We start from the raw sequence: 22,497 nt of genomic DNA on the forward strand, positions 1-22,497 counted from the left end.
GTAAGGCTTTGGATTTTGATGAATTTGATTAGTGGAGTCGGGTAGATATTGAAGAGCAGTGGGGATAGGGATGATACTTGGGGTTGTCCAGTCAGTGTCTCGTGGCATGGATTTGAAGGGTTTTATCCAGACTGTTTCTGTTCTATCAGTTAGGAATGATTTAATCCAGAGCAGGGCTAGATCGATTATTCCTATTTCTTTAGTCTCTTGATGAGGATGTCATGGCTGACTGTTGAATGCTGCGGAGAGGTCGAGTAGTAACAGGGCAGAGGTTGTGCCAGAGTCTGCGTTTGTCTTTAGGTCATCCCAGATGGATCGGAGTGCCGTCTCTGCCCCTCTCGTGGGTCTAAAGCCAACCTGTGCCTGGACCCACTGATAGTATTTTTCTGTGTGTTCCTGTGGCTAGAGAGGTCTTCCACTTCGCCTACAGTGTCCATGAGTAGTTTGATGTATGCTGATTTGAATGATCTTGGTACTTCTGTTGCGAGTGAAGAGGTTTCTTAAGTGTTTCAACGGTGTGCCCTGTGTGAGGATTGATTTGTAGATGTCTGGAGGGCAAGGGTCCATGGGGGAGCCTGCTTTATTGCTAAAACTCTCCACTAGCTCGCGGTTAGTGCAAGGATCAAATTCAAATCCCTTTGTGTCATCCATAAGGCTGTCTGGGGCCGGGGACCATACTACATACAGCTTGCTCTCACTAAATACGATCCCTCCAAATCTCTAAGTTCCTCCGGCACCAACTCCCCTTGTCTCTAAACGCTTCTCTAAACAGCAAGCAGGTGGCCGATCTCTTTCCTCAGCAGGCTCCCTCCTATGCAACAGCCTCCCACTTCCTCTTCATCTTGAGCCGGATCTGCTCAAATATCGGAAGCGCCTCAAGACTTACGTTTTCACTTCCCCCTTTCCTTCATGTCACTGAGACTGGTGACCAGGGCCCTCATGTGTCCACCATGCCCTGGCCTCTCATACTTAATCGCCTTTATCCCCTGCCCACTCCCAGCACTTGCCTTCATCCACTGTCCTTTCCACTACAGGTCTGCACTTACCTATTTGCAGCGGACCACTTACCTAGGCACTTACAGCTGCTCATTCCCTAGTACTTCCCTCCTGGCACATCTTGCACTTATCCACAATTCCTCATCGCTTCTCTCTCTCTGCACTTGCACGTTCTGAATGCTCACAAGGCCTATTAGGTCCGCCCCTATCTTTCATTGTTGTATCTGATATTAATTCCCATGTTCCCTGCCCGCTGCCCTGTGGGCGCTTTGAAACACAATTTACTTGCTGTATAAGCACTTAGAAATGCACAATAAATAAAGCTTACCAGCTTGACGAATGTCTCTACTAATAGTTGTGGGAAGTTTTTGAGTGTGTTCTGTCTCCACGGTTGGTGGGGTGGGTTGTGCGTTTTGGTTGACTGGTCTGCTTTTTATGATTCGATGGATGTTGCTGATTTTATTCTTGAAGTGGTCCGCAAGGTCGTTGCATAGCTTCTGTGAAGGTACTGGTGCGTTGTTGCATCCCGGTGGGTTCCTCATTTTGTTTATGATGTTGAACAGTTCTTTTTGGGTGTTGGTGGTTCTGGTGATTCGGTTGTCGTAGTATTTCATTTTGCTTTTTGAATTTCCTTTTTGTAAGATCAAATTTGTTGTTGATAATGTGATTTATTTTTATTTCTTTACATTTTTTTTTGTCTGGTCGTATTTTTTTCTCCATTCTAGTTCGAGCTTCTTGTTGTTCCTTTTCCTGGCACTGAGGAGGGGAGTAAACCATTTTGCCGTAGCTCTCTTTCGTGATGGGGTAAAAGACTTTTCCGGGGTGATGCTATTGATTGTTTTGGCGATCCATCTATGAAGTAGATCTATTTTTCCGCCAATGTCAGTTTTGTCTAGGCTAGTGGTCGGTGGTTTTGTGATTTGAAGTTGTTCTGTTAAGTTGCTAGCTTTGATGATCTTTAATAAAGATTTTTTACTGAGATAAAAATTAAGTAATTTGTGTTTTTTTTTTGTGCTATGTTTACTGGTGGCATAAAAAAAAACAGAAGTCCCATTTTTCACATTGGAACAGGGTTGCAATTGTTTTTTTGCTCCTTATTGCATAAACCGAAAACAATGAAGGAAAGTTTGGTAGATTGTCACACAATTTCACGGAATATGGGGAAAGCTACATTTGAAGCCCTTAAGCTAGTGGAAAACACGTGCAAAACCGTTCCAACCATTTTACACAGGCACCAATAGTGACGATAAGTGCATGGCCTAGGGTGCGAATTCTGGGCACTAGAAATGTTCAAGAAATTCACAATCCCAAACCTGGCATAATCTAGTTAATTTTTGCTTGTGTGTATTGCTTACAGGTGATGTGCTGGTGTTCTTGGATAGTCACTGTGAGGTGAATGAAATGTGGCTGCAGCCTTTGCTAGCGCCCATCAAAGAAGACCGCAAGACCGTGGTGTGTCCTGTGATCGACATCATCAGTGCGGACACGCTCATCTACAGCTCCTCCCCGGTGGTGCGTGGCGGCTTTAATTGGGGTTTGCACTTTAAATGGGATCCTGTCCCTCTGTCGGAATTAGAGGGCCCCGGAGGCGCTTCAGTTCCATTCAAGTAAGCCTTTATCAATACGTTTTAAACGTTGCCCTTAAATTGAAAAATTAGAGCACTATGACATTCGTTTTTGAGGTAATGTTAAAGTTCATGTGCGCTTTCCAAAAACTGTCTGTGGAAAAGGGCTCTTTGATTAACAAAAAGGTTTGGATTTGAAAACTATTAGTCTCCTGCGAGCAGCAAATTTCGTAACTAATAACAAATGTGACTGCACTTTCCCGATTAACTATGCCTTTTCCTTTGGTGTGATTCATGCTTCCTTTCTTTTGGACAGGGGCGTTGCTAGGGGGGGGGGCTAAGGGGGCTACAGCCCCTGATCTTTTGTTTGTAGCCCCGGATAGAATCTCAGGAGCTACAGCCAAAAGACTAGCTAGCCCCCAGTCCCAACAGTTCCGACATCAGCCTAGCCCCGGGTCTTTTCCAGACCTAGCAACTCCCCTGCTTTTGGACCCCAGAGTTGGTGCTTTGGTTCCACTTCTAGTATCCAAAACGAATGGCATTAAGTGTGGAAGGCGGTGTCGAGGGGTATTTGTGGATGAAGTTGCACCCAAGCCCGTGCTCTGAATTCTTCTTGTCCTCTACTTGTCTTGTACTCATGCTATTGCTCATTTGTTGTGAGGACGTGCGTGCAATGTGCGTTGGTCGTTTTCTATTGGCCGTTTCTGCTTCATTGAAAGAGGGCCTGCTGCACCCCCCACTCATTCCAAGAAAGAGTGACAGCAGAAACAACCAATACAAAACGTTCAAGAGTCCTGCAGCACATCTAAGGGGATGGAAGCACCCTTCCCAGTAGGCCACTAGCCATTTTTTTAATTTTTAAAAACCTCTTCCTCTTAAACTCTGAAAAAATATGTCTATTGAGATGGGCAAGATCCTTTTAAAACATGGAAAACATATCTGAAGCCATCCAGGAGCATTCCTTTCACTGCAAGAGCCTCAAGATAATGTCAAAAGGGCTGTCGATTTTTTTTTAAATTGTTGTATACTTGAAGGATTGCACAGAATTGCATTAAAGTGTATATATGCATGTACGTGGAAATCTAAACATAATCATGGCTGTTGGCTTGTATTGTAGGTCACCAACCATGGCTGGAGGTCTGTTTGCAATGGACAGAGAATATTTTAATGAACTTGGCCAGTATGACAGCGGCATGGACATATGGGGAGGAGAGAATTTGGAGATCTCATTTAGGGTAATAAGGGAATGCTTGTAATATTTTCTAAAACTATTGTTGTTGGCTTTCCCACTGAACGAGAAAGCATAGTTTTATTGAACAATGATTAGATTAGAAAGTACATTCAAGAAAACATTGAGGAAAGTTTCCAACATTGAGGATCTTATGACACAGCGCTTATAAAGGTGAGTTTAGTTTCTCCAAACCTTATTTTGGATCCCTATTTATTGACTTTTGACATTGTCATCAAACATGTCACTTTGGGTCAATTTCTGGACTCTTTACAACGCATGCATTTTGACAAGTGAACAATGGATTTAATCAGAGCCTTTGGGGATACAATGTAGCTGAAAAGCTGCTTTTGATTGGCAGCAGGTGGAGTTTGGCCCAGGTACTTGGAGTGCCCTCTTTGGGTTTGATGATTGTTGCATCGTGTGGTGCCATTTATCAATCTCTGGCTTACTTGAATAGCTCAGTTTGCAGGAGTCTTCGTAAGAGGACATTCTTTGGCCTGCTTTCTGGGTTGAATTGTGTCTTCATAATTTAGCTGACTGGAATTCAAAGAATATGCCCCTAATGTGTTTTGCATGTTTGTGACCTGATGTTTCTCTAGTGTGCATATTGCCAGACATGCTTCTGCAGGTATCCCTTTTGCACGGCCCACAGTCCTCTACATTTCATCCTGCAATCTACTGCAAGTTACTTCTTAGCTTATTGTCAAGTCCTGATGCATTATTGTATACTTGTTGCAATCTTTTTATTATTTGCTTTTGGAGACCAGTATCAATTATATCACATCACGACGTCCATGTACTCAAAGAATCTGACCCCCTACATTAAAAAAATAATTATTACTTTCACCATATATTCGTAATCCAAACCTCTGTGAACAATAAAGCATGCTACATTATTTCTAATAAATGTCGCAAGTCCCAGTCAGGAACCTTGAGGAACTCTTTCTTTCTCTCCTCACATTTCAGACGTCGCCAAGAAGTCCCACTACCAACTGCACCTCCTCAAAGGGACTCTTCTCTTTCTCACGTTCCCTCAGAAGCTCACGGTCTCCAGAGCCCTGGTTCTCTATAGGCTTGACTACTGCAACAGCCTCTTTCTCAATCTGCCTTCCTCTACTCTCCGCCCTCTGCAACTAATCCAGAACAGGACTGCAAGACTTATCCTTGGCCTCAAGCCCAGGGACCATATCTCTCCAGCCCTGAAATCCCTCCACTGGCTCCCGGTGGCTCCCGGTGGCTGCAAGGATCAAGTTCAAGATCCTTTGCATTGTCCACAAGGCTTTATGGGGCCGGTGCCCGCAGTACATCCAACGCTCGCTTCCAAAATACCTTCCTTCTCGAGCCCTTCACTCAGCTACCTCCAACTTTCTAAGATGCTTCTCCAGGCAGAGAGTGGGGGGTACATCTCTCTCCTCTGCAGGTGCCTCTCTCTGGAATGCCTCCCTGCCCCTCTCAAACTTGAAGCGGACCACCTGAAGTTCCGGAAGCAGCTGAAAACCTTCCTCTTCTTTCTCTCTCTCCCTCCCCTGCTGACCTACCTGACCTTCCTGACCTACATGTCTGCTGTACGATTGGTTGCTTGGCTACCCTGAGAATCTCACTGGGTACCAGGCTCTTTCTTGATCAGTCAACCTTGCACTGCCTACGGGCCTACCACGCACTTAGGTGCTGTAACTGTAACCCTACAGTCCCTTGTTCTCCTTGCCCTACCAAGAGCCGCGCTGCCCTGGCTGCACCTACTCAGAGCATTGCTGCCCTGTTTTCCCCTCCCCCTTGCACTCTCCCCCCTTTCCCCTTGCACTTCTCGTTCTCGCACTTGTACGATCTGAATGACACAAGGCCTAGTAAGATTGTTTGTCTTGTCCTCCCTCCCTCCCTTGTCTTGTCGCGCCTAGAAACACGTGTACAGGTGCGTTATAAATGACTTACATCATATATCATATCATATCATGACATGTGATGGCTCAGGTTCCACTTGAAAATTCCCTTTGACATGCAAAGTGCACTATGTGCGCAATAGCAATGGCAAACCAAGTTTGATGTCACAAACAAGCAGGAAACCTAAATGGAATTTAGTGTATACAAAGACTTTTCACTCTACTCGTGACCCACTAAACAGGAGACAGTGAGACAGCTAACTGTCCGTTGTAGAGATACCCCTCACCCTAAAAAGTGGATAGAAAAAGGACCTCCAAATGCTGATTAACAAAGGAGATGCCTAAATCTGAGAAAACCTTTCGTCAAAGGCAGATGCATAGTCAGAATTGCCTAACAAGTGGAGCCTGAAGCTAATGTAGCTGGAACCACTGAAGAGACATTAACATCTGTTCTTGCCCACACAGTGCTGCTGAGTAGGCATTTACAGATGTTGGGTGGGCCTGGCCCACTCAGGCCCTCCCCTGTCTACACCTCGGGTTGAAGGTGTTCCTGGGCAGAGAACCCAACAAGCTGTTACTGAGAACCAATAGTGTTATACACAAGTTACAAAGGAATAAAAAATGATTTAAAGAATTGACAGTGGGAACAATGTTGAGGTGATTCTATTTATTACCCTCCTATACATGTGCCCTAAGGGTAGTTAAACTCCGGAGTTAAAAATGCTCAGATCATATTAATTTAGATCCAGACAGATTGATTAGTATATCAAACCTTATGCCATTCAGCTAGGTGATTTCGACCGTTTTCAGCAATATTACAGTGCATGTGTTGCATTCTTCAGGGCCGTAACTTATGTTATGTTAACCAAATTTATTAAAGCGCACGCAAGACCACAGGCATCATGGCGCTGGAGAAGTGAGGCATACTTGTGATATCATTGTTTCTAAAATAACATTGTTTTCAGTTTCCAACGAAATGCAAGGTGATCTAAGGTCCCCGGGAGAGCAAAAGGAAGGTCATTCCAGGCTTTGACGGCAGGAACCGAGAAAGCGCTCACCCCTTTTCGGGCTTACCTGAACCGGGAAACTGATACCCGCCATCCCGATAGAGAACGGAGAGATCGAATAGGCATGTAGGGAGTACATTTGGCTTGCAGGTATTCTGCTCCCATGCCGTAGAAGGCCCGATGTACCATGCACATGGACTTAAACATTATCCTGTCAACAACATGAAGCCAGTGCAGTTTCCTGAGCAGGGGAGTCATATGGGCTCAAAAATGGGATGGGGGGCAAAATGGATCTGGCTGCGGCATTCTGGAGTAACTGTAGGCGCCTAATCAGATAGCTAGGCTGCGCCAGATAAAGTCAGTTACAGTAATCCTGTGCACTTAGAACCAGAGCTCCAACCACCGGGGCCTGACCTGCTGTAGGGATAAAAGGGAGAACCCTCTGGAGAACACAGAGTTTAAAGTGACTGGTTTTGCAAACTGCAGCAACTTGCTCATCCATGGCCAAAGTGGCAGAGATCCTCGCCCCTAAATTCCTGACCGACAGGACAGGTGTGGGGAGAGAGCCCAGGGATGTGGGCCAAAAATCAGCCATCCAAAACAGCTGAGGAGATGTAGTACCTACAACCAAGACCTCGGTTTTACTGCCGTTTAGCTTTAGCCAATTTGATGTCATCCATGTCTCCAGCTCCACAAGACACTTTCGAGGGGATTGGGTCCTCCGACGTATTCCATATCTATGACAGTAATCACCACAGCTGTGCTGCTTCGGAAAATCTTTCGGCGTCTGCGTCCTGCGTCGATGACATTGATACGCCGTCCTCGAGGACCTCCTCCAATGGCCAACGTCACCAGATGTTATAAGTAGGACGCACGATGCCCGTAGCCTCAGTTCAGTTTTTTCCGCGAACGTGTTCGCTTCAGAGATCTCGGCGCGCCTCAACTCTTTGGAGTTTCTGTTGTTTCTCAGTTCTTCGAACCTGTTCGTTTGGTGAAGTTTCTTCTTCGTGAAGGATGTCTACCTCGTCTTCCACTCCGCGTCCGGGCTTTAAGAAGTGCAGGGACTGTGGGTCCAAGATGTCGGTGACGGACTCGCATGGCGCCTGCCTCTGGTGCCTCGGGGAGGCCCATGACACGGATGACTGTGTCGGCTGCCAGCCGCTCACGTCCAAAGCCTTGCAGGAGCGCAAGAAGAAGTTGTCAGCAGGTAGGGTGTCCAAGCCACGGAAGTCGATGTCTGCGGGGCTTTCGACGGACGATTCGAGGGGCGACTCTCCGCATCGTCGTCGGAAGTCCATTGGCTCTCTGTCCCGCCACACCTCTGCCTCTTCGAGGCACTCCCGGAAGCGCCGTCATCGGTCGCCTTCCCTGTCCTCATCCGAGGACCCCGCCCGTCGGCGGGTCGCTTATCCCACCATGCATGCGACGCGGGAGTATTGGGTTTCCTTAGGGAAGAAAATGTTAGCGATTTTCGAATCGCAGGGCACCGGTCCATCCGCGCCTCTGAGTGGGGTCGGTCATGATCGGTCGAGAGACACCGCTCGCACGCCTTCGGGCTCAGGAGGTCGGCACGATTCGCGGGATATGTCCCGCTCGGACAAGGGGAATTGTTCTCGTCATGCCCGGTCCAGATCCCGGTCCTCGACGCGCTTGAGACATGTGAACCGGTGGTGTCTAAGAGGAAGACGTCGATGCCGAGGTCGTCGACGGACTCTTTCGAGGCACCGCCTCAGAAGAAGTCATCGGCGCCCAGGCTGTCCAGGGACACGCTCGGGGCTCCGGCCTCGAGGCCTGTGTCTACGCCATCGATGCTGTCGGCGCCGCGTACGGCGTCGACACCGAGTCACTTGACCCGCTCTATGCCTTTCGAGGCTGTGTCGACGGGGGTACCCCGGGGCTCGGTAGAACTCCCTAGAAAGGCTCTGGCCAAGGTCAAGCATGGTTTTGGTTCACATTCTGTGCCTTCTTACCGCCATCTTGAGTTTATTTCAGAGGTGGATGAGGGCTCTGATGATGGCATGGTTCCTGATACGGTGGCAGATGAGATTCTCTCGGGGCATAGCCAATTTGAGGACCTGAGGCGCCTTATGTCTAGGGTCACCAAGTACTTGGGATGGTCTGCTCCCCCGGGGGAGTTTCTTCAGGATGACCTTACGGATCTCCTAGACCTTCGTCCACCAACTGACCCGGTACTGCCATTTCATATGGCTCTACGGATGAGGGTGCCGGCGGCTTGGACTGCTCCGGAGAGTCTCCCGGCAGTGGGCTAGTCTTTGCCGCGAAAATACCACTCAGCCAGTAGAGACCCCTGCTACTTGTCCAAGCACCCCACTCCGGAGAGTTTGGTGGTGCAGGCAGCTACAACCCCGGCAAAGCAGGCGTCGTATCCTACCATCCCTCCTGATGGGGACGACAAGCATTTTGACGGTTGGGCAAAGAAATTGTTTTCTTCAGGGGGTATGGCGCTTCAGGCGGCCAACTCTGTATGTGCTTTGTCACGTTTCACGCACACTCTGTGGAACTGTTTCCTTAGCGGCTGAGAATATTCCGGAAGGGGACGAACGGGATGGTTTCCTTGCCATGGTTCAGGATGGCAAGGATGCCATGTGTGAGGCCGTTCAGTCGGATTTGGACATGGCAGATTGCGTCAGCCGGTCCATGGTGGCGAGCACCGTGTTACGCAGGTTTGCCTGGTTGCGGAAGTCGGGGTTTGCTCCTCATGTGCAGGCCCGGCTCCTCAACATGCCCTTTGACGGGGAACATCTTTTTGGCAGCAAGGCTGACGGGAGCCTTCAGGGGTTGCAGACCTCAAAAGCTGCAGCAAAGTCGTTGGGCACTGCAGTTCGACAACCTCCGCCTTTTCGTCCTAGGGGACAGCAATGGAGGAGGTCCCTTTCGTTATTACTCATCCTTTGGTAAAGCGAGAGGAGCTGCCAGTCAAAGGGGCCAATGTAGGAGTGCCAGAGGTGGAAAACAAGGTACTCGAGGTGCCAAGGCTGCTCGGGCAGTTGCCTCTTTGCCCTCGGGCAACACCGCAGCCGCTTCGGCTCAGTCATGAGGCCATGTCCCATGGTTCGCCAGTTGGGGGAAGGATGGCGCAGCATCTTGCAGAGTGGCGCGCCATTACTTCAGATGTGTGGGTTCTGGAGATCATAACCCACGGCTACGGTCTTCCTTTCTGGCAGAGGCCTCAAGACAATCCACTGGGGAATCTCTCTTTGAAGAGTCCGGATCCGCTCCTTGCGCAGGAAATTCAATCCCTGCTGGAGAAAAGCACCATAGAACTGGTGCCTGTAGCGGAGAGGAACAAAGGATGGTATTCCCCTTATTTTTTGATTTCCAAGAAAGACGGGGGATTGAGACCCATCATGGACTTGCGCGGTTTGAACAAACTCCTCAGGAAGGACAAGTTCAAGATGGTTACTCTCTCTCAAGTCCTCCAGGCCCTTCAACTTCAGGACTGGTTGGTGTCTCTCGACCTCAAGGACGCTTATTTTCATGTGCCGATACATCCAAAGCACAAGAAGTACCTGAGGTTCGTGGTTGGCGACTCGCACTTTCAGTTTCGGGTTCTGCCGTTCGGATTGACCTCTGTGGGTCTTCACCAAGCTCATGGTAGTGGTGGCAGCGCACCTCAGGAAAGGGGGGATGCACGTCTACCCCTACCTGGACGATTGGTTGATCAGGGCACGCTTGCCCAAGCAAGTCCTGGATCATCTGTCCGTCCCATGCCACTCCCTCCACAAGCTGGGCTTTTCCCTCAACTTAAAGAATTCCCATTTGACACCGACTCAGAGGCTCCAGTACATCGGAGCAGTGCTCGACACGTCCCTGGGGCAGTGTTTTCCTCCCCAGGTGAGGGCTCATCACATTCAGCAGATGGTGTACAAGTTTCAGCTTGCCCAGAGTCTCCCAGCGTTCGAGTTCTTGAGATTGCTCGGCCTCATGGCATCCTGCATTCTTCTGGTGCCAGAGGCCAGGTTGCGGATGAGATCTTTGCAATGGGCACTCAAGCTCCAGTGGTCTCAGTCCTCCAGCAGGATGTCGGACCCTGTTCATGTGCCGTCCTCGGTCGCCCAGGGGCCGACAAAGGCAATCTGATGAGGGGGGGGGCTCCATTTTGGCTACCCTGGCCGGAGGTGACGATCTTGACGGACGCATCCCTCACGGGATGGGGAGCTCATGCCAACGAGTTGACAGTCAGTGGTCGTTGGTCTCCGTCGGAGTCCAGACTCCATATCAATCTGTTGGAGCTGAGGGCCGTCAGGCTAGCCCTGACGGCTGTTCTGCCGACTGACCGAGGAAAAGATGTCCTGATCCTGACGGACAACACGGTGGCCATGCACTTCCTCAACAAAAAGAGAGGGCAGGGTCACTTCCTCTGTGCATGGAGGCGATGCAGCTCTGCTTCTGGGCAATCCAGCAGGAAGTTTCGATGTCGGCAGTTCATCTGGCCGGAGACGAAAACGAGACGTCGGATGCTCTGAGCAGGCAGAGCGCGATCTCTCACGAGTGGGAGTTGGCTCAGGAGATTCTCCTGGAGATCTTCACCCTTTGGGGGCCCCCTCAAGTGGATCTCTTCGCCTCCAGTGTCAACCGGAAGTGCGAGAGGTTCTGCTCGCGGGTATTTCCTCCAAAAGGAGCCTTAGGAGACGCGTTAGTGGTGGAGTGGTCATTCCCACTGCTGTACACGTTTCCTCCAGTCCCCGTCATCCCGCCAGTACTGCAGAGGTTACAGAGGTTCGGTTCCCAGATGATTCTCCTTGCTCCGGCGTGGGCCCGGAGGACGTGGTACCCGGACCTTCTCTACTTGTCCATCTGCCCTCCACGTAGTCTTCCCTACCGAGACGATCTGCTCTCACGGTAGGGGGGGTCAGGTTCTCCATCCAGAGGTCAGATCCCTCAACCTTCACGCTTGGTTTTTGAAAGGTTGAGGTATAAGGATTGGGACCTCCCTGAAGATGCGATGGAGGTGTTGCTCTCGGCCAGATGGCCAGCAACAAAGTCCCTGTACCATTGCCGTAAGTTCTGCGACTGGTGCAGGGTTAACAATGTGGATCCTTTTGCATGTGACATTCCCATGGTTCTGTCTTTTTTGCTTTCTTTGGCCCACAGGGGCTTGCAAGTGGGTACCGTTAAAGGTTACCTGGTGGCGTTGTCCATATTTAAGCGCTCATCTGAAGTGTGTTCCTATTTTAAAATTGCTTTAGTTTCTCAGTTTCTGAAAGGGCTCACTAATGTGTTCCCTCCGTCACCTTTCCAGGTACCCGGTTGGGATTTGAACCTTGTTCTCAAGTTTCTGATGGGTGCTCCATTTGAGCCTTTGCATTTATGCCCTTTGACACTGTTAACTCTTAAAACTGTTTTTTTGGTTGCGTTCACTTCCGCCCGCAGAGTGAGTGAGTGAGTTACAGGCACTTTCAGTTAAGCCACCCTTCACTGTGTTTCATAAGGACAGGGTTGTCCTTAGAGTTCGTCCTTCCTTTCTTCCGAAGGTGGTGTCGGAATTTCATTTAGGCCAGAAGGTTGTTCTTCCGGCGTTTTATCCTCCTCCACATCCTGGGAAGGAAGAGGAGAATCTCCATAGGCTTGATCCTAGGAGAGCGTTAAGCTTTTATATTGCACGCATGTCCCGGGTCAGAGTGGACGATCAACTCTTCATTGGTTACGCTGGAAAGCGTTTGGGACTAGCTGTGACGAAACAGACTTTGTCTCGCTGGATTATTTTGGCTACCTCTGAGTGTTACCGCTTGGTGGGTAAGGACCCACCGGTCGGTTTACAGGCCCATTCTACCAGGGGTAGGGCTGCCTCTACTGCCCTACAGAGGGGTGTTCCTGTTCGTAACATCTGTGATGCATCCACCTGGGCTTCGGTACATACTTTTGTACGTCACTACTCCCTCGATTCCATCCAGAGGCAGGATCTGGCCTCTGGCAAGGGGGTCCTTTACTCCGCAATTTGATTGGGCATTCTAAATTTCTGTTTTCTAAATTCTTTACCCACCTCCTTGCATTGGTACTGCTTTGGGAGTCTCTCATAGATATGGAATACGTCAGAGGACCCAATCCCCTCGAAGAACAAGTTACTCTCTTACCTGGTAGCGTTCTTTCGATGGGATGGTCCGGCGACGTATTCCATATCGCTCTCTCCCTGCCTTCTCCGCTACAGAATTTCTTATGCGATTGCGGCTTACGGTTCCGCAAGGTTTTGTGTGTCAGACTGGCAGAAGACTGGTGCCACACGTTCTGGGGAAAAAACTACAACTGAGGCTACGGGCATCGTGCATCCTACTTATAACATCTGGTGACATCGGCCATCGGAGGAGGTCCTCGAGGACGGCTTATCGACGCAGATGCCGAAAGATTTTTCGAAGCAGCACGGCTGTGGTGATTACTGTCATAGATATGGAATACGTCGTCGGACCATCCCATCGAAAGAACGTTACCAGGTAAGAGAGTAACTTGTTCTTCTCAGCCGAGTAGCTGTCTCAGATTTAGTGAGGTCCAAACGGACCAAAATCTGGGTGTCGTCAGCATAAGAGTAATAACGAAACCCATGCCACTGAATGAGGAGCAGAAGATATCTATCCCTATACAAGTATATATCCCCGACTGCAGTCTGTTATGAGCACTGTGGAGCGCCTGATAGGTAGTTTTGTGTTACTGTTTTTACCAAATACTCAGTGCAATTGGTCTATATTTTGCATTTTCAATTCAACTTGAATTTCAATTCAACTTAGGTAGTGGGTTATTGCCAACAGCCAAGAGGCTGTAAAGATGCAGAAGAAAGCCATCCAGTGTGCAACTCCCCCTTATCTGGGACACCAACTGACGGAAACTTGTAACCTGCATCAAAAGTCAAATCATAAAAAGAGGCAGACATTGTTCGTCTCCCCACAAAGGATACTGGTGTGGAGGATCTTTGAACAACTTTTGCCACAAAGTATTACTGTAGTTGTAGGAGTTTATTCTGGCAGGTGAGTAAACCAGGAAAGGAACTAATAGTAGTTAGTCCTGGCAGGCGAGTGGACCAGGAAAGATGTTGTTTGGTGGTAAAGAAGTTTAATGAAAAGATATTTCATTTGAGGAACAAGTGTGGTATCACCAGAAACAGTTGCTTTGCTATTCCAACAAAAGTAATCTATTTGAAGTAGAAAGGTGGTACACTGACAATTTTTTTGTTTGTTTTTTGAACTTATGGTTTTGAGAGAAAGACATTTCTACTTTCCCAAGAGGGATACTGGGAAAGACCAGTTGTTTAGAAGTAGTGGAACCAGTGCTTATGAAAGAGACATTTACGTCATTTATTTATTTGTACATTTATAGCAACACGCACAGCCCATAGGCATTTAGACAAGTAGCTCAAACAGAAGTCAGTAGGGGGGAGGAGAGTCAGTTGAACAGCAGTGTTTTAAGATGCTTTCTGAAAACATTGTGGGAAGGTTCTGCACTCAGGTGGGGGGTAGCTTGTTCCAGAGAGACAGTTCCCGGGCTGGGAAGCTGGTGCCCCCAGCTTTAGCACAATTGAAACTTGCGGTGATGAGGCAGTGACTGTAGGCAGCCCTAGTGGGTCTTTCTGAGGTGTTATTTCTAAAATTGGCAGCAAGGTATCCTGGAGAGTTATTCGAGAGACAGCAGTGGTTAAGGGAAAGGATTTTGAAAGTGATTCTATCCTTAACTGAAAGCCAGTGGGCAGATCTTTTGACCGCTGATATGTTGTCCATTTTGGTCATTTTTGAAGGAAAAGATCTAGAGCTTCATCACTGTATTTGCGTTACTGCCCATCCGTCTGGCGCCATTAGCGCCGGATCAACAGTTGGGCGGTAATGGGTACTCCCATTCCCCATTGGGTTCATTGCACCCAATGGGGAATTTTCAGCGCAATTACCATGAGCTGTATTACCTTGTGGTAATTGCGCTGAAAATCAGCATTTTTCTGGTGCATTTACCCCCAGTTTACAGTTTGGGCGGACCCTTAAATGCAATGGTAATAGCGTTACCGCTGCATTTAAGGGCTATCGCTCAACTCGTGATAAGGCCCCTAGTGTGTTGAACTGAATAGAACTTTATAACTTCTCCAAAGTTATTCCTATATTGAATTAGGGGAAGGAAATCCAACCCTGGTCACAAGGAGTACTTTTCAAAGCTTATGAGTTTGAACTTTTTGGTTTGAAAGCAGCCAAATGTTCCTTGTGTTATTTTGTTGTATATATTAGTGTGAGGGTCAGAGACATTTTGAGACTAGGTCATCTTTCTTTAGTTAGTTTGCTAGGTAGGGACTTCCTTGTTAGGATAGGGAAAGATAGGCGTTTATCCCACCCATTTAATTTAATGAAATGGCAAATCTTGAGAAAACGTTGCATTCGTCTTGCATTTCTGAGCCCTTACAGCGGCCTAGCCCATCAAAAGAAGAAAGCTGTAAAAATGTCTCAAACGGTGCAATTATCCACTTAATTAATTCATTAGGTTGTGAACCACTTAGTCATTATAGTGCTTAATCTCACACCATTGAATAATATGGGAGTGAATTGTGGGGGTCGGGGTTGAGAATGCTGGCAGCCGGAAAACTAGAATAATGTTTGCTTTTGTTTTATTCATTTATATTGTATCTAATGCTGGACTCCTCCAGCTTCTAAGCATGGACCCGGTATCAAACCCATGTTGCACAGCATTGTCTTATTCCCAAGGTGAGCTTGTTGCTGATGAGCTAACTTCCTTCCAATCAGACTATGCTATCCCACTAGCAACCCCCACCCTTCTTTTCTTGCATAGCCATGTGCTTTGATGCTAGCAAAAATGGCTGAATGGCGCCATACAAAACCACATTTCCTTTAAATGTTTGAGCCAGAAGAAATTTGTTTATGGTTTGGTTCTTCTCTGAATAGCTGATTCATGTTGCTGGGGATAGAGACAACGTTTATCCTTTTCTCAGTCTCCCACCTGTACATTTACAGTTATCTTCCTCACAGGCCCAGTATAAGAATAAAGAAAGAACCTTAAAACACACGTGTCTGTATCATTCTGTAGCTCGGTTCATTCTCTCCTTTTTAACATGATCATGTGGTAAAAATGACAATGGAGGCAACATATGCAAAAATATATAAATGCATACAATAAATAGCTGACTTGTAGTGCCCTCAGTAATGTTGATTGAAAATGCCATGGTTTTCTGCACCTTTGATTTATATACATTCTCTTTAGGCAGGCTCGAGCATCTTGGCAATGCTTCTATGTGCATCTGGGCGTCTGCATTCTTTAAGTAAACAATATATATTTTTTTTAATACTGGGAAGGATTTACTATGTAGATGATTCTTTATCATAAACCTTGTTTCCTTAAATGTTTTGTTGATCAATGTGTGGGGGGAAATGCTGATGTGACTTATTCCTTCTGTTTCCTAGATCTGGATGTGTGGGGGCAAGCTCCTAATCATCCCCTGCTCCAGGGTGGGGCATATTTTTCGCAAAAGACGACCTTATGGTTCACCCGGAGGCCAGGACACTATGGCACACAATTCTCTGCGACTGGCCCATGTTTGGATGGACGAATATAAGGTGCCTTTTTGTTTTTTTTGTTTTATGGAACTAAGTTGAGCAGATCTGAAAGAATACATCAATTATCTGTTATGTAGTCAGAGTGCCTAGTGTTCTTGTGTGGTGTTCACTTGACCTTTTCTTATGCCCTATGTGTGACTTTGTGGCCCACCACAAATAACCACACTGACTCAGAGTAGTTCCAAGGGTGTTTATTTGGATTTTACAGACAGTGGGTTCTGGTTTTAGGATTCCTCAGAGTCTATGGGGGTTTCCAGGGGAATTGGTGCTATGGCCGTCCTTCTATCTCCACTTCCACTGCTTTTTCCCTGCCTCCATAACCCAGGTGTCCCTAATGGGCATATTGGGATTCTCGCCACCGGTGACCCCCTAGCTATCTGATGTTATATCTGGTTTCTATTAGTGACTTCCCTAAAGCGATGGCTAACTGACTCCCTTGGGTCACTGTAGTCTTTCCCTGACCTGCGTGCTTACTGCTGTATGGGAGTTGTTAGGGATGGTGCCTTCTTTCACCTGGTGTCACTCTCTTTGCTTACACACATGGTCTTGCCTGACCCTTCACTACGCTTTCTTTAAGATGTTCTCTTCCCACCATACTACTGTCCCTCAGATCTCTCACTCCACCTTTCCATCTCCACCCTTTGATCATACTTCTCTTCTTATTCCTGTTCTTACTATCGATCTTACCTCCAACAATCCCTCTACGTCCCTCCATTGTTATCTTCCCTCCCCTACTTCCTCACACTCTACTTCCTTGTCGTCTGCTATTCTTTCTGCTCCTATGACCACTCCTGTTCTCGCACTCCATCGTTCTACCACCGCTCTGCTACCACTATCTCTCGCCTTGACTACTCCCTCTCTGCTCCGACTACCACTCCCTAAAACTTACTACTGTCCACTACTAGCAACTATCACCTCCTGCTCCCACTACCACTCTACCACTCCCACAACTACTACCACTTCTGCTATGACTACCACACTGCTACTCCAGCTCTACTCTTCATGAACACCTACATAAATACCCCACTAAGGTAAGTGATTCACTAAGGTAAGTTGGCTTGGCCAACTTACCTTAGTGAATCACTTACCTGCCTTGAGGGGATGTGATGGGGGTAGGACATGGGTAGGGCTTAAGAGGGCTTGTAAGCCCTGCCCCTTCTTCATGTGAACTGGCTGCATTTCTAACATGGAGCCCGTACTGGCTCCTATGGACCAAGTGTCTTTCTGGGTCTCCTTCTATTAGAAAATATCCCTCGTAGTTTAGTGGGTGAGTATGGCCTCGCTGGAGGCTTCTTTCCATAAAGCCAATCCCGGTTGGCCTAGTGGGCCCCTGTTTAAAAGGGATTCCCTGGTGTGCTAGTGGGGTCAATGTATGCCTAGCGACCTATGTTGTCCCAGCCGCAGTTCCCCTAATAATGGAAACACTACAGCCTTCCTGACCTTGGCCGACCCCTTTCCAGCAACCAATGTGGTGCCGGTGGCGCCTTCCCTTAACCTGTGGGAGGTTGCTGTGGTGGGCCAGCTTGTGCGGCCCAGCAGCGTTAGTTTCCTGGATGTGGCAGGGCTCGCTGCAGCCCCGTCCGCATCTCCTGCTGGCTCCCTCGTGGCATCCAGCTGAGGCTTCTGCAGCCGCACCGCCATTTGACATAAGAAGGGTCTGGGAGGGTTCCCCCTGGCACCCAGGTACCGGGGATGGGTGTTGGGGGTCGGGCTCCCTCACCCCTTGACATGTTCATAATGTTGGTGCTCTCACATATGTCATTGTTGTAACAGTTATGTGGCCATAAATACACGTGTAGAATTTTGAAGTTTCTTAATTGTTATGTGAAGTAGTAGTTCTCAAACACAAGCTGGGCACATTGGTAACTCTGAGACTCAATATTGATTGATTGATATTTTATTTCTATCGCACTCGTACACAAGTGTTTCAGAGCGCGACAAGGCAAGGGAGGGGAACAGGTGAGAACAAAACAGCAATCTTACTAGGCCCAGTGACATTGAGAACGTGCAAGTGCATGGGAGAGTGGGAGGGGAAAAGTGCATGGCAGGGGGGAGAGGTGGAAAGTGCGAAGCAGAGGAGAAACAGATAAATAACAATAAATAAATAGTAAAGGCAACAAACGGTGGTAATGCAGCCAGCAATTTGCAAGTGCTAGGTTTAAGGCAGCAGACAGGGTAGGTCTGATAAGTGCAGGAAGAAAAAGAAATAGAGAGAAACATGTTTACAGTGCAGGACTAGTAAACAAAAGAGCATAGGATGCTGGTTGTAATTGTACCCGATTTGTTTTTTATTTAGTGCTCTTATCAGCATTTGTTTTTATGCTTTTGTACAGTAAGAAAGCAACACATACAAGTTAGATAGTTAGTTTTGCAAATTGAGCAGTCTCTGGGTCACATCACCTCTGGGTCTGCAAGCTTTATCACCAATGTAAGGTGTGTGATTCATAGGGATGGATGCTAAAGACCTCAATGGCAGTGCAAGCTACCTCACTGTGTCCATGTGCTAGAGAACTGCTCCATTATCTCCTCTTGAACACTGAAATGCGAACCTCTTTCACAAATGAGCAGAATGCCAGAAAACCTGATTTGTTGTAGTTTTGGTCATACCTTCTTTTAGCACATGAAAGTCAACATTGATTTCCTCTCCGCCAGAATTCTCGGATTGCATCAATAACTACTGATAATAACTGCATTCCAAACATTCTGACTTCAGAAGCAGACAAGCAAACTGTCATGATCTCTGCTTCCAAAAGGTCAGGGTTTTCCCAACTCCCTTGGAAGCAGATCCATAACCCAGGTTCCGAGTGCCAACCAGTCCCAATTGGGACCTTTTGGACCCAGTCCTGGCGCCAGTGGCACCAGGCTCATAAATATGCCCAGTCCCAGCGCTGGAAGCGCCGGGCTCATAATGCTTGGGTGGACTTACCTGCAGCAGACCATGCTGCTTACTTGCCTGCCAGTTGAGCCTCTGATCCTCTTCTGTTTGGAACTACTTTTCCTGTTGGGTGGGGCAGGAGCCACTCCCTAGATTCAGAACACTGGAACTCTTCTGGAAAGCAGGAACTCTTTTCTTACCTAGGCGTGGCTGTGGAGGAAGGAGACACCTAAGCACTACAGGAGGCTATTTAAACCACACCCGATGGATGAATCTTGCTTTGCGTTATTCTGCATCCTCTGCAGCAGAACGCTCATCGTGTCTTCTGCATCTGATCCTGGGCCTAAGGAAAAAGGCTTACCATCCTGAATCCAGTCTTCAGCAACACCTATAAAGACAAGAAAGAACAGGTTAGCATTACGGTCTTCAGTGACAGCTCTTCACTTACCTGGTCCATCGGCTGTCACCAACGCCTCGCGCTGCATTCCGGCATCTGAAAGACAAAGGCTTACCTACTCTTCGTGCGCTCCGGAGGTCTTCACACTGCATTCTGGCATCTGAAAGACAAAAGCTTACCAACTCTTCGCACGCTCCGGAGGCCTTCGGCGCAGCATCCCGCATCTGAAAGACAAAACAAGGTTCGTTTAAAGACATTGGGGAACTTTAATACTCACGTGCCATTACTCCTTTCCACATCTAACCCAGTGGGTATTCCGGCACCCTGCAGCCGCTCCGAACTTGTACCTGCAAAATAAAAAGACAGTTAGAGCACATCGTGAAGCAGGCAACAAGCGCTTACTTACGTGCTTCCAGGCGCTTCTATTCATCACACGGGCTCCATCTTCAACTCACTTCAGCCCGTCATCCGCCATTGCCGGAACCCTGCAAAACAAGAAACATCATTACTAAAGACTTTAAAGACATTAGAATTACTCGAAACTTACCGTTCGTGCAGTAAACGACGGACAGCAGTCCTCTGAAGTCAAGAGGCCTGCTCCTCTTATCCAGTGAAGAAACTGGTTACAGCACCCTGCCCCGAGGCAGATGGAGAGCATGGCGTTCACTTACCTAAGGTGAGAGCGTTAACCTTTGGGGTTCTACAGGAGAAGAGAAAGGGACGAAGAGAGAGACATTCAATGACCCAGTTCCTCAATCCCATATTTTCTATCTGCAGACATCTTACCCTTCGAGTCAGACATACAGTGCACAGAGGTCCAGCCCAAAGAGCCAGCCGTGTGTTACACATCACCTTTGAAGATACGGTATACGCCCAGTCAAGACCGGCGCATCTACAGGAATCAGGTGAGCGTTACACAAACAGCAAAAAGCATTCAAGCAACAGCAATGCAATTTCCCAGCAAGATTTGTTTCAGCAAGGGATTGCCTCTGATGATTGTTTTGTGCTGCACCTTGAACGTTGCAGGCGACGTCCAACTTAACACAACAAATTGAAAGCTAAAACATGGAAACATGCTTTCACTTATTGCGAAAAACCTCAGCATATCCTCACACCTACTCCCCCTGGATCCTCTTCTCAGGTTGCCAGGGAAAAGCCATCGCTTTTGGATCCTGACACTGGCGATGGAGAAGTGAGAGAGGATCACCTAGGTGGAGGGTCCTTGTGGATTGGGAAGAGGGTGTCCACAGGCGAGACATGGTATCCCCCTTTCCCTTATGAAAACCAACCTAACCCGCCCCCAGCCTTTATGGGCTATTGTAAAACATCTCCCCTCATTTTCCCTCATTCAACCTACTTTAGTACTGGGACGAGGAAGAGGCGACTAGGAGTACTGAACACTAGTAAGTCATTTCACCACTGTAGTACTGAGACGAGGCCTGCAGAGTATTGTAAAGGTCAGGAATGCGTTCGGCTTTCCAGACACGTGTAAAAACCTCAGAATTACTTACACTATTACACAGAATGAAAGTTCTTGGACTCAGGAAGTCAATGATATTAGTTATAATATAATTGGCTCTTTACCAGCCCTTTATTCATACTCTATAAACATACATAAAACACTAACATAAATGCAGCTAATTATAGATGGATGGATGGATAGATAGATAGATAGATAGATAGATAGATAGATAGATAGATAGATAGACTAGTAGGAATACATCACTGTTAGTGCAGTTGTAAAAAAAACACCTTCACCTCGACCACATCAACTAACCGGGTCTAGAGCAGAGCGTCCTCCCTCTAAGCGAGACTTCCTTCGCGGGGTTCCAACTTCCTTGGCGGATTCAACCTCTCTTCTTATGGGATCAGAGACCCCGACTTCCCATAGGTAACCGACTGCCCCTGGCCGACGGAAAGATAACAAGTATTGGAGGCAAGAGTGCAAAAATCCAGACAGTGGAAAAAACCCAGCTTGCCTCTCATGCTCTCATTCCAACACCTCTTTTCAGTGCACCTGCACATCTGTCTCCCCTCTCGACTCGTCATTGAACGAACAATGCAAAACTATCTTACGCCGTGAGCTATTCTACTTCACACTAAAATATCGCAGATGCTGCAGAAATACATATCTGCCTCCTAATTGAGCTTGCAGTAAACGTAGACTTTCATTGTGGTTTGGAAGTGAATGTCCAAAATGGCCACGCACCAGCACCATGTTTCAGCTCATTTTCGCTCACGCACTACAGCATGTCCCAAGTTCTCCTCTAATTGCAGTCAGACAATTACAATTGGGAACTCGCACCTGCAACCTGTCAAGTGGTTGCAGGTGTATAAGAAGGAAAGAGACCAGCAGGGAATCCTGTATGCGAGGAGGCAGCCGTGGTGGGTTCTGCAGGAGAGCCAGGATGCTGGCAGACGACCCCAAGGAACTGTGGAGCCCAGGGCAAGTTGGGCCGCAAGAAAACCACAGGTGTGGGAGCCTCTGTGGTCAAAGTTATGCCGGCGGAACTGCAGGAAAGGAAAAGGAAGCAAAGTGGCCGCAAGCAGAGGTGGCGCTGTGGAGCAGCCCAAGATGGCTGCCTAGCCTTACAGCTCCGTGTGGCCTCGGCATCTATCTGTTTTCAACTGCGGTATTTGCCACTCTACCAGACCATCGACTGGCTGGACTGCTTCTGCCACGGCACTGTGCACTTTGTGCAAATTTGGTCTTGATCCGACCTCCCGGGACCTAGTTGTGGCACCCCCGGTGGTGTCAGGCCCGTTACTCTCCCCGGCCCCGGCGGCCGCCTGACTTCCGGCTTCCCCTACCTGGCTCGCCTGACTCCTGCTAGCCTGACTCCAGCGCTCATCTCACCGGCTACCGAGCTGGCGGCACCTGAATCCCGCCTCCCTGAGGAATCACACCAGCTGAGAGGGGGACCCGCCGTGGATGCGGTGATCTGCTGCGGACTGCTGGCCGTGCCCTGCGGGAGACGGGCGGCGCTGCGGCCGC

The 22,497-nt window shown here is 48.1% G+C and overlaps 1 protein-coding gene across 6 annotated transcripts in view; it reads left to right on the forward strand.

The window, feature by feature from the left end:
* The window catches only part of GALNT11 (polypeptide N-acetylgalactosaminyltransferase 11), a 982,259-nt gene that overhangs the window by 462,808 nt on the left and 496,954 nt on the right, over window positions 1-22,497 (forward strand). For all 6 annotated transcript variants that reach the window (XM_069647915.1, XM_069647913.1, XM_069647912.1 and 3 more), the window contains 3 exons: window positions 2,354-2,603; window positions 3,679-3,796; window positions 16,078-16,230. In XM_069647915.1, coding sequence (XP_069504016.1) covers window positions 2,354-2,603; window positions 3,679-3,796; window positions 16,078-16,230 — 521 coding nt within the window. The remainder of the gene's footprint in view (window positions 1-2,353; window positions 2,604-3,678; window positions 3,797-16,077; window positions 16,231-22,497) is intronic.

This window comes from Ambystoma mexicanum, chromosome 2q (assembly GCF_040938575.1).
Source record: "Ambystoma mexicanum isolate Mex_15411 chromosome 2q, UKY_AmexF1_1, whole genome shotgun sequence".
Lineage (NCBI taxonomy): Eukaryota > Metazoa > Chordata > Amphibia > Caudata > Ambystomatidae > Ambystoma > Ambystoma mexicanum.